Genomic DNA, 14,879 nt, shown 5'->3' with positions numbered 1-14,879 from the left:
CCAGGACCCTGGGATCATGACCTGAGCTAAAGGCAGAGGCTTTAACCCACTGAGCCACCCAGGTGCCCCTGGTCTTACAGTTTCATGTTAACTGCTTTTATCTCTTGTCTGCTAGGGTCTAGGACAGACAGAATGGAGCTAATGCTAGTTTCGCTGCTTACTAGATTGAGATTTTAGGCAAGTTAATTAACTTCTTTGAATCTCAATTTTATTATCTTATAATTGGGCATTATAACAGTTCCTACTATATAGCATTGTTGTGAAGACTGGGAACTACTCTCAGAGTTGCAAATACAAATGCTCTTTCTATTTTATTTCTAGTACTAGTACTAGTCAGTATTTAAGTAACCACCATAGTTTAGAACTTTAGAGAATCTCCCTTTAATAAGTTAACCAAGGAGTTGGAGCCTGTCCCTCTTTGTGGCATCATTTTATGTGCAAATGTCAGTTGAGGAGATGACTGGTACCCAAGAAAACTAAACAAGTGAGGCATGCTTGACGAAGTTACTGTGGGCCAAGGCCTCGCTCACAGTCATAAGCTGAGAAACAAAACAAGATCCATTTTAGAGAAATGGACTCACATCATGCAAGTTCTCCAAAACTGTCTTATAAAATACCGATTTCTAAAAGCTAACTGGTAAGGGACTGAATCTTAGTTTCTTCTGGCCAATCAGGTTTTCTCTCTATAAGCAACCCTCAGGAAACCAACAGAATGCTAGTTTATTCATTTAAAATAAGGTATGTAAATGCCATGGGGACAGAACATGCCCATCCTCCAGCCAGTACTTCCCTTCAGGCAAAAATACGCATGTGAAACCAGAGTATAATCAGGAGGTGGGCAGCCTTGGCACCTACATCCCCAGAAGTCAGTAGCTACCCCTGGAACTGGTCTTCAGGTCCCTCTGTCCTAGACATTAGGTGGGAACTGTCCACGTTTGCCTCTGTGACTCCTTGGTGACCACCCACCTGAATGACACTTCTTTGGACAGATTCATATGTGCAGTCAGGTTGTAGCCTATCCTTGCTGGCCTTGGACCTATGATGACACTTACTTCTTAACCTTTTTCTGCTCTTATACTATGTTAATTGTAAAGTTAACTCTCGGAGGTTCCTGGGGGACTTCTATTGCAGTTTCTGTAAACACACAAAACTTGCTCTTCCAGTCATTGAATTTACTTGCTCTTATGTAGCAACCTCAGACACCTCAAGTTTATTTACTACACATCATCCCAGGCCTTCTCTTGGAAGAAACCCCAGTGATCTTCCAAGAAGTAATCTCCTCATGAACCTGACCTCTCTGGGCAGGCTGAGGGATGGAGAGGAAGAGAGAATGGAGTCATCCCTCTATACTGTTTGTCTGTGGCAGCCTTTCATTTTCTCTTCTATGACCTGTCTCTGTCCTCAGACTTCCCGGGTTTGCCCCTGGGAGCACTGCTTACGGGCTCCCCCTAGGTGCTCTGCACTCCCTCCAGCACACACCCCAAGCTGGCTCTACCAGATCTGTGGCATTTTCTGCCTGGTAATTAGACCATATAATTTAAAATAACCTTTTTTCTTTCTTTTACTTTCCATGAAAACATCCATCTTCTTAGTGTTTAGTACATATTAGAAAAAGTGGTTTGCTTAAACTGTAGGATTTAGGGGTTCATGGCTGTATCACATATTGACTGTAGCAGTTTGATTCAGTTCTTTTTGAGAGCGTGTGCGCACTTGCACGAACTTGCTCACACGAGCTGCAGTCAGTGGGGGCAGGGCCCGCGGGAGAGGGAATCTCAAGCAGACTCCATGCTGAGCATAGAGTGGGGCTTGATCACGTGACTATGAGATCATGAACCGAGCTGAAACCAGGACCCTGACACCTAAGCGATATAGAAAAGTTTATTTAAAAAAAAAAAAAAAAAAAGGCTTTGGGTTCTGGAACTCTTTTTAACTTGTCTCCTGCAAAGCCTTAAGGTTGTGAGTGGGGCTAAGCTGGGCTGGTATGGATATGATTTTCTTTGCTTTGCACACTGGGCATTTCTTATAATATTTAATGTGTAAGAAATATCTTACAGCTAAAAAGAATTTGAAGACCACTGGTTGGTTATCTGAAATTCCTTGAGGAATGTGAGTTGAGGATTGTGAAGTTTTACAATCTTGTTGCTTTCCACACAGTTTCTTTATCGCAGCTCTGCTATTTTGAAATGTACTGAAAAAGTCCTTAGTTACTTATAAATTCCTTTTCTTAAAGTGCTACTCTGAAATTACTTTCTGCTCATCTTCAGTGTTAGAGAAATGATTAAAAGATAAGCATGAATTAAATGCTGTGCTCTCTGACCTGGGCTTAAACTCTGGCTCCACCATTTCTTTATGAAGTTAAGAAACCTCTCTGTCCCCTGGACTTGTTCTCTGCTAAGTGGGCACCCTCATGCAGGCTGTTGGGAGACCCAGAGTTGACCATGGATACACTGTGCAGAGAATGTTCTCTGCTCAGTATTGGATGCCAGCAGCAGCAGCACTGTACTCGGTAACTAGATGAGCCCCGGGCTGTGCTTGGGCGTGTTTTTCAGCATTGAATATGAATCTGTGAAAGTTCAAGAAGAGTTTTCTAATTATGGATAATTGTGTATTTTCCTTGAAAGAGTTTAAATGTTCTGATTAACCTACTTGCAGTAGGATTAAGATGATTTTATTCTACACCCGATTGCCAACATACTGGCTTTCTGCTTGACTCGAATTCCTATATTCCTTTTAACACTGCTGCTCTGAGATGGTAACATAGGAAATGAAATATATTGGAGTTGCAGTGATGCACTGTTTCAGAGTCTGTTAGGATAGGAAAGAAGTGCTGGTAAAAGTAAGTGTCCTTTTTGCCAGGAGTTCGGTAATTGAAAATATACATCAAAGAAGAAAAAAGTCTAAAACTGTCTGCTTAGAAATCTCTAAGAAACTAATCCATGAAACTTACCAGTATTTCAGTAAGGCATTAGGATTCATTGTCACTGTAACAGGATATATGCAGTACCTGGTGACTTAACAAAAATGAGGGGTGTGTTCTCATTTAAGCAGAAGTCATCAGAGCCTCAAAATCTTTCTTTATATTCCGTCATTCTCTGGTTATCAGATCCTTGTTCCAGGAGGAAAGGGTTAGACTGGGGAAAGGTACTTCTCCTCCTAAGTCCATTCTCTAAAAGTTTCCCTGGAAGCCCCACTCAGTGGTTTCTGGCACCCTAGCTGCAGAAGGGGTTGGGAAATCAGTGTTTCAGCTCCATCCTTCAGGGAAGGGGGCGGAATGTGGCTTGACTTAGACAGCTGTTCAGGACACTGAAGAACAGCTTTCCCTGGGGGAACCCATCCTGCTCAGTCGGAAGAGAATGCAGCTCTTGACCTCGGGTTGTTGAGTTAGAGCTCCACATGGCCTGTAGAGATTACTTAAATAAAAAAATATATATCTATTTAAAAAAAAAAAAAAAGAACAGCTTTCCCTTGAACCAGCAAAAGAGCATCAGAAACATGATGGGACGGGGGGCACCTGGATGGCTCAGTCGGGTAAGTGGTTAAGTGTCTAGAAGTGTCTGCCTTCTGGCTTGGGTCATGATCTGGGGGTCCTGGGATGAGCCCCAAGTGAGGCGCCCTGCTCACCGGGAAACCCACTTCTCCCTCTGCCTCTCCCTCCCCCTGCTTTTGCGCATGCTCTCCCTCTCTTTCTCGAATAAATCAATAAATTTTTTTTAAAAAGAAATGCAATTGCGGGGGGGAATATCCTGTTCTCAAAAGCAACAAAAACAAAAAGATGTTTTGAGAATAAATCTAGCAAGTAAAGCACAGGAAATATGGTTGAAAAAAAAGAACCGAAAAAATAGAGACATAATGTGTTTTTAGATTAAAAGACTTGATAAAAATATCCGTTCTCTACAAATTCCTCTCCAAACTTGATGCCATCTTACTTAAGTTTTCAGCATTGATAAAGTGGTTCTAAAGTTCTGAAGTTTCTGAAGTTTTCCACATCCCACAAAACTATCAAAACTAGGCAGATAGACTAATTGAACAGATCAGATGTCTGTTTATATGGAAATCTAGATAACAAAAGAGGTATTTCAAATCTGTGGAGTACAAATGGAATGTTCTCTACCTGCATTTTCCAGCATCGCAGCTACTAACCAGAACTTTCTGTTCATGAAACTAAGTACAATCCAGTTCCATTTCAAGTACTCAGAAGCCACAGGTGGCTAGTTGCTGCTGCACTGGACTGTGTACATACACAACACTTTAATTACTACAGAAAGTTCTACTGGACAGCACTGCTCTAGATGGTGGGGGGAGTCACCTGAATGCCTCCTTAGGGAAAATGCTAGATCCCTAACTCTAGGCCTAGCTACTTTTTAAAAAACTCTTCATGTAATTTTAATATATAACCAGTGTTGCAACTCACTGATTTAGATGATCCTCTCGGTGACAAAGATTTAGCTAAAATATTTCTCATTTTTTTTCAGAGTAGTATTTTTGGGCTTCATCTGTTTACTATGATTACTTAATAATAGTAGTGAAAGTGCTAGCTTAGAGTACTTTACTGTTTCTTTTCAAGGAAGTATAATAGATTTATAGTGTCTAGATTTAACTGTGTCTCGTGCCCTTGGGGTGGAATGTGAGGCTACCTTCCCTCATGCAGTGCACGTACCTTCCGTGGCCTGTGAGCTGGGCAGGGCAAGGACGCTCTAGGGTGCTGTCTGGGAAGGTAACATTATAGACCCCAGTTACATTTAATCTTCTCTTTGCTTATATATTGGAATCCATACGAGGGAAAAAATACTCAGTTCGTTTTTCCAGTATAAATTGGTAACTTCCCCAAAGTCTTTTCTGTATTGGGTACTTTTTCTACTCAGGCTCCCCCCTTTTTTTTAAAGATTTATTTATTTGTTTGACAGAAATCACAAGTAGGCAGAGAGGGGTAAGTCTTTTCTGTATTGGGTAGGCAGAGAGAGGGGAAAGCAGGCTCCTGGCTAAGCAGAGAGCCCGATGCGGGGCTTGATCCCAGGACCCTGAGATCATGACCTGAGCCGAAGACAGAGGCTTTCACCCACTGAGCCATCCAGGAGCCCCTCAGGGGCCCTTTTTGAGAATACTTTATACTTATTTACCTTCTAAATATGTGCTGTGTCCAATACAGATGGAACTACATGAATATTATGTGTACAGTGCTTCTGATGCTCCTCTAAATAATGTTATTAAGCCTTTTCACAGAGTCCCAGATGATATTTTTAAATATTTCTACATTAGTATGAATGCTTCTTGGAGGACAGCACTTTGCCTAGTTAATCTGTTAATATCCTTCATGCACGTAGCCAGCAGTTTTCTTCTCTGAGAGGCATGGCTTCTAATGCCGGAGCCAGGCATCATGCATACAATGAAAAGGATTTGTGTGAACCTTATCCTCCTGCCAGATTCAGAAAATATCCAGTAACCATATGTGTCCTTCTGGTTTTGAAACTTGATTTCTTGTGAAGTTGGTAGGTCTCCATTTTGCTTAGCAAGTGATTCCCAACTTTTTTTCCAGTATACCTCCTAAACTCGGGATTTCAGGCACTTCACAGTTCTCAAATTCACAGCATTTAAATGTATTTAAGTGTGTAAATATATTTGTCATATAGCACTGTGAGGGAGATCATAGCTCCAGAGAGGTGTCGTTAGACTTCAGAAGGATAATGGAGTAATTAGAAGACTATGCGAATTGGGGCGCCTGGGTGGCTCAGTAGGTTAAAGCCTCTGCCTTCCGCTCAGGTCATGATCCCAGGGTCTGGGATCGAGCCCTCCATCGGGCTCTCTGCTCGGCAGGGAGCCTGCTTCCCTCTCTCTCTGCCTGTCTCTCTGCCTACTTGTGATCTCTGTCTGTCAAATAAATTTTTAAAAAAATTTAAGAATAAAAAAGAATACTATGTGAATCATTAGAAACTGCATCTAATGTACTTTGAGTTTCTTAATTTAAAAAAATACGTGCAGAAAGCTAGTAGTTCAAAAAGTACAAAAGAAAGTAAATATGCTTTACCACAGACTATAGGAAATAAAAGTGCTTTTGAGTCTCATTGTGCCACCATTAAGACTTGTGATTTATCTTAGAAATCCTCAAATGCTTATATAGAAAAGCAACAAAATACAGCATTTAATAGTTTTTTTGTCTTAATTCCCACAGTGTTAGTAAAAATTAGACCAGAAAAAGATCATGTCTCCTGTTTAAGGAATGTTTTAATGAGTCAGATGGTCATATTGGATCCAGCTGTTTGAAAGAGTACATATTGGGTGACTTTTCCCCAGAAATAGTCTTTGGAGATAAGAGTTTTTCTAGGAGACCTCCCCATGCCCATGTATCTGTGCCACATTCCCCAGCTCTGGGGCTCTACCGTGGGTGCTAAGCAGCAGCCCAGGAAAGCTGTGCTCTCTGTGACCAACCTGGAACCCTTACTTCATTCTTGAAAACTAAGTCCTTCTAAAGGGGACATCAGTGATTTGAAAAAAGGCCCAACGGTAGGTGATCAGTGAAGTGTCCTTTAAGGCACAAACCTGTGAGACTCCTCTTGGAAGTCTGACACAGATAGTAGGTGCTCGTTGCTGCTGTCTGGTTGGAAAGGCCAGCAAGATACTCCCAAGTTCCAGGTGCTCAGTGTGTCCCACTGTAGTGAGATCCCTTTTTCGTTCCAAAGTTGTTTTGTTTTTGTTAAGATTTTATTTATTTTAGAGAGAGAATGCCAGAGCAAGGGAGGGAACAGAGGGAGAGGGACAAGCAGACTCCACACTGAGCAGAGCCCGACGCAGGGCTTGATCCCATGACTCTGACATTGTGACCTGAGCAAAATCAAGAGTTGGCTGAGCCACCTTTCGCCCCCATTCCAGAGTTCTCCTAGAACTCTTAGTGTATCTCTCGGTATCTTTGCATACCTGCGCCTTCAGTTCCCAGCAAGATAGGGTGAAAAAGAACTAGAGATCTTCTGTGAGCTCAAGTCAGTTCTAAACGCTATGATGCTCCTCTGTACACATTAGGAATTCCAGATGAATGGCTTCTCAGAAAACCTGTTGGCTACTAAACTCTTGATTGTTCAGAACGCTAAATGCTTTCTAATAGTTGATCTTTTATTTCCTAGGGACATTCCAGCTATATCACACACCTTGACTGGTCCCCAGATAACAAGTATATTATGTCCAACTCAGGAGACTATGAGATACTGTACTGTAAGTACAAATGATTACATCCAGCTGAGACAGGTCTGTCCAGGGCGCAAAGGAACCGGCTGTGCAGAATGTGAATTGTGCAGAGAGTGCGTGCTGGCTCTCTGACTTGACAGTATGTTACTCTGAGCTAAAGAGTGAAAATCTCAAATGTAGTTCACTTCTCTGAGAAAGTAACGAATTAATTTACATATGTAGACATGTAGTCCTAAGAAATTACTCAGGGCGATGGCTACTCTAACCCACTGAGCCACCCAGGTGCCCCGAGATTGCTGCTCTCATATGGCTTTGTATTTAAGTTTTCCTGGAGAGAGGAAAGAGTATATACATGGGCACTTACGCTTTTTAAAGAAAGAACAATTTCAGTGGGGAACAGTTTTATAATTTTATAAACCCTGTTAAAGGGAACACTATTTTTCCTTTTTAAATGTGTCTTAGTGTTTTTCAGTGTATGGATTTCAGTGTATGGATTACAAACAAACATAGCTAGTTTGAATCAAGGTATATTTTCAAATACATTTATACAGGCACTATGACTATATTTCCTGTTTCTGAATTTAAAGGGGACATTACACATGGCTGCAAACTAATCAGGAATCGATCTGATTGTAAGGACACGGATTGGACAACCTATACCTGCGTACTAGGCTTTCAAGTCTTTGGTAAGAACATGACACCTGATGAGAAAAGATGGTTTGTGGGTGTTCTTGTACATAGTAATTACTTGCTTAAATTTCTAAATAAAAAAAGAGTCTGTGTGTGTTCTTCAGTGTTATTGCTATTAATGTCAGATTCGAGAAATCGAGTGTATTAGGATCAAACTAATATGAAGTTCTCTGCAAAATCCACCAGACTTTTGGTCCTTAATACAAAAAATACTTGAAATAAGTATACATAATAGCACAGATTGCCTTCCCATTTTTTTCCTCCACGTGAAAACTGAAGTATTTTAATTTGTAAAAGCATTTTTAAAATAGCTTGAGCATAACACATAATTTCACCTTCTTAAAGAGAACAGTACAGTGGTCTTAGAACTGTAGTGTGGCCATCGTCACTGTCTAATTTGAGAACATTTTCATCATCCCAGTAAGAAACCTTCTACCCACAGGCAGTCCCTCCCTACTCCTCCCCACCCCGGTACCCACCAGCCACTAATCTACTGTCTTTCTCTAATAATTTGCCTATTCTGGACTTTCATGTAGAGTGTTTTTAAGACCCATCCACACTGTAGCATGTGTCAGCACTTTCTTTTATGGCTGAGTGAGAGCCCTTGTACGCATATTGTATGCACGCACCACATTTTGTTTATCCGCCTTCAGGTGACGAGACACTTGGGTTGTTTCTGCTTTTCAGTTAATACAAATAATGCTGCTTTGAACAAGTATGTTCAAGGTTTTCTATAGACATGTGTTCATTTCCCTTGAAATATACCTAGGAGCGGAATTCCAGAGCCCAGTGGTAACCTTGTGTTTAACCTTATGAAGAACTGCCAGACTGTTTGCCAAAGTGGCTGCTCTATTTACATTCCCACTAGCGGGACGTCCCAGGATTCTGGTTCCCCGCTTCCTTGTCAGCAGTTCTTACTCTCTGGCATGTGAATGTCCAGGTGTCCCAGCACCATCTGTCGAAATATAAAGGCATTTTTGGGAGATGTTATTTAAAGATAAAATTTGGAAATCAGGGGCGCCTGGGTGGCTCAGTGGGTTAAGCCGCTGCCTTCAGCTCAGGTCATGATCTCGAGGTCCTGAGATTGAGTCCCGCATCGGGCTCTCTGCTCAGCGGGGAGCCTGCTTCCCTCTCTTTCTCTCTCTGCCTGCCTCTCCATCTACTTGTGATTTCTCTCTGTCAAATAAATAAATAAAATCTTTAAAAAAAAAAAATTTGGAAATCATTCCGAATCTCATGTTTTAGATATTTCTCAAAATCTTTTCCTGTGACCGTTTTCTAAGCTCTTCCCAATCTGGGGGTACCCTTCTGAAGAAGTTATAAGACAAATGGAAAAATTAAGATAATAAAGCCTTGTCTGCGAAGTACCAAAAAGAGATGTTCTACTCAGTAGTTAGACTACTGGATACGAAGGGGACATCAATACCTAAAGCAGTGTTCAGAATATTAATACTTTTCCCTTTAACAACATCTCTGCCTTCTGACAGTTGTGCTCTCTCTTCCAGCCTGATCGTAGATCAGAACAGTTCTTTTCGCGGTGTACATGAGGAAAATAATCCATTATAGGTCCCTGTGCTAAACGCAACTGCTGTAGAGACAGAGGAGAGTACTGGGCTGACAAGAAATTAAAAACTAACTCTAACTTGTCCATATACAATTAATTATTCTGGGTGAAGCTGAGACAGTAGCCAATAGCTAGTAATATTTATTTAAGAGATGTCAGTTAAGAAATGTTTCGATGTGTTTTAGCGAATTTACCAAAAACTAACTTTTTCTCTAGAATAGCACGGAACCACAGGAGGCCAGCATCTCAGCCCTTCTGTATTCCATAATTTCCATCTAGTCTTAATAGTGTTTTGTGCTAATTATGTTGAACGTGATCACCAGTGCCTCATGATTCAGAATAATTAAATTTGTTATGTCTCTGGATATAAATAATAGTTGCATGAAAATTCTGTGGGATAGCATGGGAGAGTAGAGGGTGGCCTGTGCATTTCCATTAAGATAAAGAATTTTGGAGGTTTTCTTTGAAGAGCCTGCCTGCAGAGAACAGCAGAGAAAGAGTGTACATTTCACACGGCTTCCCCAGAGTCTGCTGGGAAGAACTAAAGCTGTACCTTTGTGTTCCTGCACTTTGCTGTACGAGTAAACAGAATTTCCCCTCCGACTAGAAACTTTAAAAAGGAAGAGCTTATTTGCGGAGTGGAGTTAAGCTAAAACTATTTGTTAGCACCACCTGCTGGTTACTAGTGAGTATTTCTGGGTCTTTAAATTTTCCATCTTGAGGCTGTTTTCACTGAATTTTATTAGATTTTTAGGTAAAACTTCATCCTTTGACGCATTGAACCACTAAGAAATTTGTAAGGGAAATGTTAGCAGCTAAGTTTAAGATTCTAAAATTAAATAAACCCCCGTGGCATCGCAGTTGTATTTTAGACTCATTTTTCCACACCCTCGTGTTGCCTTATCAAAGGTGTCTGGCCAGAAGGATCCGATGGGACCGATATCAATGCACTGGTGCGATCCCACAACAGGAAGGTGATCGCTGTTGCTGATGACTTCTGCAAAGTTCATCTGTTCCAGTATCCCTGCTCCAAAGCAAAGGTAAAATCAATTTATTAAAAACGAGTGTTGGAGGGCCTTTTGTTTGGGGATATTTTTGTGTTGCTGGTGAGAAGAGATGCGCGGTTACTCCTCACTGAGATGCCAAGGGGCCCGGGGCGGGGGGCAGCGCCAGGCCGGTGCTGCTTGTTTACTCCTTCACAATTAAGGTCCAGAAACCGTTAGAGAAGACAGCAGATGTTTTATTATTTTTAGTTTATCAGTAATTTATTGGTAGATATTTAAATGTCTCCTAAACCTACTAAAATATTTTGCTACGCATACATCAACATTATGAAGCTCCTGGAGCCATTTCCTAAATCACCTTCCGTCGTCCCACTCAGTAGATTCTCCCCTCCCCGGCTCAGCAGAACGTCGTTAACCTAACAGACTATTTATTACGTTATTTTTGGAAATAATATGGTCTGACTATATGGATGTATGTATGTTACTCTGTTTCTCCCATTGAAATGAGTATTAAAAGGAAATGACTGCTAACTCCATTCCTCAGACGTGCTGACTCTGGCTGGGGTCTGAATTACGTCCCTTACCTGGTAGCTTCCATTGCTGTAAACAGGCATGTAAAGAGTGAGTTTAATTTTCCCGTCTCTCTCTTCCAGGCTCCCAGTCACAAGTACAGTGCCCACAGCAGCCATGTCACCAATGTCAGTTTTACTCATAATGACAGTCACCTGATTTCAACTGGTGGAAAAGACATGAGCATCATTCAGTGGAAACTTGTAGAAAAGTTATCTTTGCCTCAAAATGAGATTATAGCCAATGGTACTCCAACCAAAGCCCCCATGTCTTCCATTGAAAGTGTCCCACAGTCTGATACTCCCACACCACCTCCTTCCCAGCCCTTCATTGAGACGGCTGAAGAAGAAAGTAGAATAAGCAATTCTCCCACACTTCTGGAGAACAGCCTGGAACAGACTGTGGCGCCCAGTGAGGACCACGTCGAGGAGCAGAGTGAAGGGGGCAGTGAAGACCTCAGTGAGCCCATGTATGAGGAGCCGTCCCCGGAGGGCGGCAAGGAGCGGAGTGAGGCCACTCTTCCCGAGCACCAGCAAGACCCCTCAGGCCTGTCTTAACCGCAGGGCTTCAGTGCGACTCTCTCTGCTCCTGCAGCTGCGTGTGATCTCGGGACAGTTCAGGTAACAGGCCGGGAGTGAGGCTCATCACTCTCGCAGCTCTGCGTTTCCACAGGATCTGTTTTCAGTAGTCTTACCTGCCGTCTCTCAAGAGCCGCCGGCGGCCCCGCTGAAGGCTGGCTTTGCTGTGTGTTGAGAATGAACCAAACTTAACAGCAGGAAAGACTGAAACATTGTCTCAGAAATTACCCGCATACATAAGTGGTATGATGTAAATACTGGAAACAAAGACAGCGGTTGTATGGATTTAAAATAAACCCCTTGTTATCTGAACAAGTTTTCTTCAGGAACAACCAGAGGCATCACAAACACTGTTACTCATCTGCTGGCTCAGACTGTGCTACTTTGTTTTTCCCCAGATGCAGAAATAATCAGAAGAAAAAAAAAAAATGCTCTCTTACTGAGATATTCTCCCACCCCAAATGTCTAGTGGAAGTTTTTTACAAAAACTCCAGTATTGCCCCGAGTAGTGGGGTTGCCTTGAGTCCCTGCGCCGTATCCTTCCACGAGCACTAGCTGTCCAGATGCGCCTGCCTCATCTGCCGCCTGGTGCTGCCCTTTTCTGAGTCGTTGCAAGGAACAGTCCCTTCCTTTCTTGTGTGCAAATCTTATCTTAGAACTAAGAAAGCAGTGGTTTGTTAAAGAGCTTTTAATGTATATTAAACCATTAATACTCAGAAATAATGGATTCCTCCAAGGATTCCTTTACTGGCCAAAACATTTTTCAATGTTTGGCATTCAAGTGAATGGAAGAAGAAAAACCGCATGCCTATAAAACTCAACTGTAAGAATTACTTGGCTAATTTTAGCTTAGCCTTCCTCATAATTTGTTCCTTTGATAATAGGAGAAATATAAATACAATAAGTTTGAATTGGTGCTTGAAATTCATCAGTTTAGTTTGTAGTTTTTATACAGATTATATTGAGGGGGTAAGACTGAAAATTACAAATTCTTTTCTATGGAAGTATGAATAACAGTCACAGTAATTTTTTATAAATTGCATACTTAACAGACTTGCTATATATGGTAATTTTTCTCTGGTAGAGTTGCTGTAAGCCTTGCAGTTCTGATGTGGCTTCCTCTGCTATTTTGGGCAATGCATGTCTTGTGCATTGGATAGTTTTGTTTTGTTTCTTGTCAAAAGACTGTTTTTTCTTAAGTACATGTTTTCTACTATAATTACCAACAAATATGCATTTCCTATATATTTGTTTATACATTGATTATAAAAAAAACTTTGGATTTATTTTTTAACTTGCTGAATTTTTGTTGTTGTTGTTGTTAGATCATGTTTAGAAACTTTGAATGAGTTCAGAAGTCTTAAGTATGCAAGTGTTTACGTGATTGTGCCATTCCAAAGTGCATCAGAACTGTCATTCCCTTCTAGTACCTTCTCAGGAGTAATGCAAATCAGGTATTTCATCATCATTTGGTAATTAATATACAAACTCCAGTGAACTCCCAAGGACACTCACATTTATATTCACATGCTGTATGTAAGGGTGCGGGCATGTGTGAAGGGGTGAGTGTAGACACTCTGTGTGTATCTCTATAGGAAGATATACGCCACATTGAAAATACTCAGTGTATATCTCTATGTGTATAGGTATATGTCCATGTATATCTCTTTCCTTTTGTTTACAGTTTTTCAAGGAAAAAAAACCTCAAAGTAGTTCTCTTCAGAAGGAGAGAGAGAGATTCCAAGCAATCCATCTTTTTTCAGTATGTTCTATACATAATTTTCAGAGAGCATCAATAATATCAGGCCAGCACGTGTTACTCCCTGCGAGAAGAATACTGAGAAGAACAAGCAGTCCTAGAAGAAGCAGCATTTCTTTAAGCACCTGGGCAATACAGCTCTCCGTAACCAGCAGGGAGTTTATTGAGGGACACCGGTCACCTCTGGGGTTGCTGTGTACAATGAGATTTATACTCGGGATACTCTTGGGTGGAAGTTTCACAAGACACTACTAACTGCGCAGAAAGCGTCCCAGCTCTCCATTGCTGGCAACTACTGTTTAATGGTCAATTAAATCTGTGATAATGGTTGCAAGTGGGTGGGATTATGAAATTGTAGATGTTTTTAGGAAAACTTGTGAATGAAAATGAATCCAAGTGTTTCATGTGAAGATGTTGAGCCATTTCTATCATGCATTCCTGTCTCATGGCAGAAAATTTTGAAGATTATAAAATAAAATGATCAAAATGTTTCAGGTGTCTTGACTCCTCGTTTATACGGCTCGTTTCCGTGACTGTCCGTTATCAAAAGACACGGCTGACGCTGGAGATACCCCTATTCTGGTCAGAACGAGCCCCACCTCATAATGTTAGAGGAAATGACTTCTGATTATGCTTCCACTTACTGGGAGGGTAGCTTCCTTTTAATTTATTTCATGTCTACACTTTATCTAATGTTTAACGTGGGGTGATCTTGGTGACCCTGGTTACCTGCCAGCCTCCTGGCGCGCGGCAGGGCCCTGAGCTCCCTCTCCCCGTGGCCTCTCTCTCCCCGCGCTGCTTCGGGACACAGCCTCTGCGCCACAACCAGAAATTGGCCGCTACAAATTTTTCTTTCTGAAAAAACAGGTTGGGAACATTCCATACCTTAGTTTTTAAAAGCATGGAAATGAGGTTTTCTTTGTTACCTGATTCATCGTTGGTGACTAGGAGTGTATGTTCCCAGCCACTCCCAACACACTAGCCTCGGAGAGGCTGCCTTGGGGCAGGAATTAATCTACCAATTCGGGAGAGGCTGCCTTGGGGCAGGAATTAATCTACCAATTCGGAGACAAATGGCCTGACGGGCATCAGAACAAACCCACCGAACTATGTGGTTTTTCCCTCAATACAAAGAAGAGGGAGATCCATAAAGGGGAAATGATGAAATAGATTTTAAACACACCGATGTGTTGGTATAACGTCTAGAAGGAACTGGGGTTCCAGCTTAAAGCCAGAACTGAAATGAAGAGATTGCGTTTACGGACATGTTTTTAGGACAAACGACAGGCTTGACGAGCAGTTAGGTGGGACTTGGGTCAAGAAGAGCAGCCAACAGAGGAGCACCTGTGTGGCCAAGCGTGCCCCCCCCACCCCGGGCCTTCATGGGGTGCTGGGGGAGTGTTACCCTGTAGGCAAGGACATGGAGATTTAGCAAGTGGCCCATGTTCCTTTACTTAGATAATGGCCATGCCAGGATGTTACGTTTTGTAACATCAAAGCTTGCTTCTGCCACTCATACTAGGAGAAAGACTTGAGTGTGC

The 14,879-nt window shown here is 41.8% G+C and overlaps 1 protein-coding gene across 5 annotated transcripts in view; it reads left to right on the top strand.

The window, feature by feature from the left end:
- Window positions 1-13,829, top strand: part of EML4 (EMAP like 4) — a 157,678-nt gene extending 143,849 nt beyond the window's left edge. For all 5 annotated transcript variants that reach the window (XM_059188472.1, XM_059188471.1, XM_059188470.1 and 2 more), the window contains 4 exons: window positions 7,113-7,200; window positions 7,761-7,859; window positions 10,337-10,467; window positions 11,085-13,829. In XM_059188472.1, coding sequence (XP_059044455.1) covers window positions 7,113-7,200; window positions 7,761-7,859; window positions 10,337-10,467; window positions 11,085-11,558 — 792 coding nt within the window. In that variant the 3' untranslated portion in view covers window positions 11,559-13,829. The remainder of the gene's footprint in view (window positions 1-7,112; window positions 7,201-7,760; window positions 7,860-10,336; window positions 10,468-11,084) is intronic.
- Window positions 13,830-14,879: the final 1,050 nt, after the last annotated feature.

The sequence above is a fragment of the Mustela lutreola genome, chromosome 9 (genome assembly GCF_030435805.1).
Source record: "Mustela lutreola isolate mMusLut2 chromosome 9, mMusLut2.pri, whole genome shotgun sequence".
In the NCBI taxonomy this organism is placed as follows: domain Eukaryota; kingdom Metazoa; phylum Chordata; class Mammalia; order Carnivora; family Mustelidae; genus Mustela; species Mustela lutreola.
The sequence above is the reverse complement of the archived record's forward strand: the minus strand, read 5'-3'. Positions and strand labels throughout refer to the sequence as shown.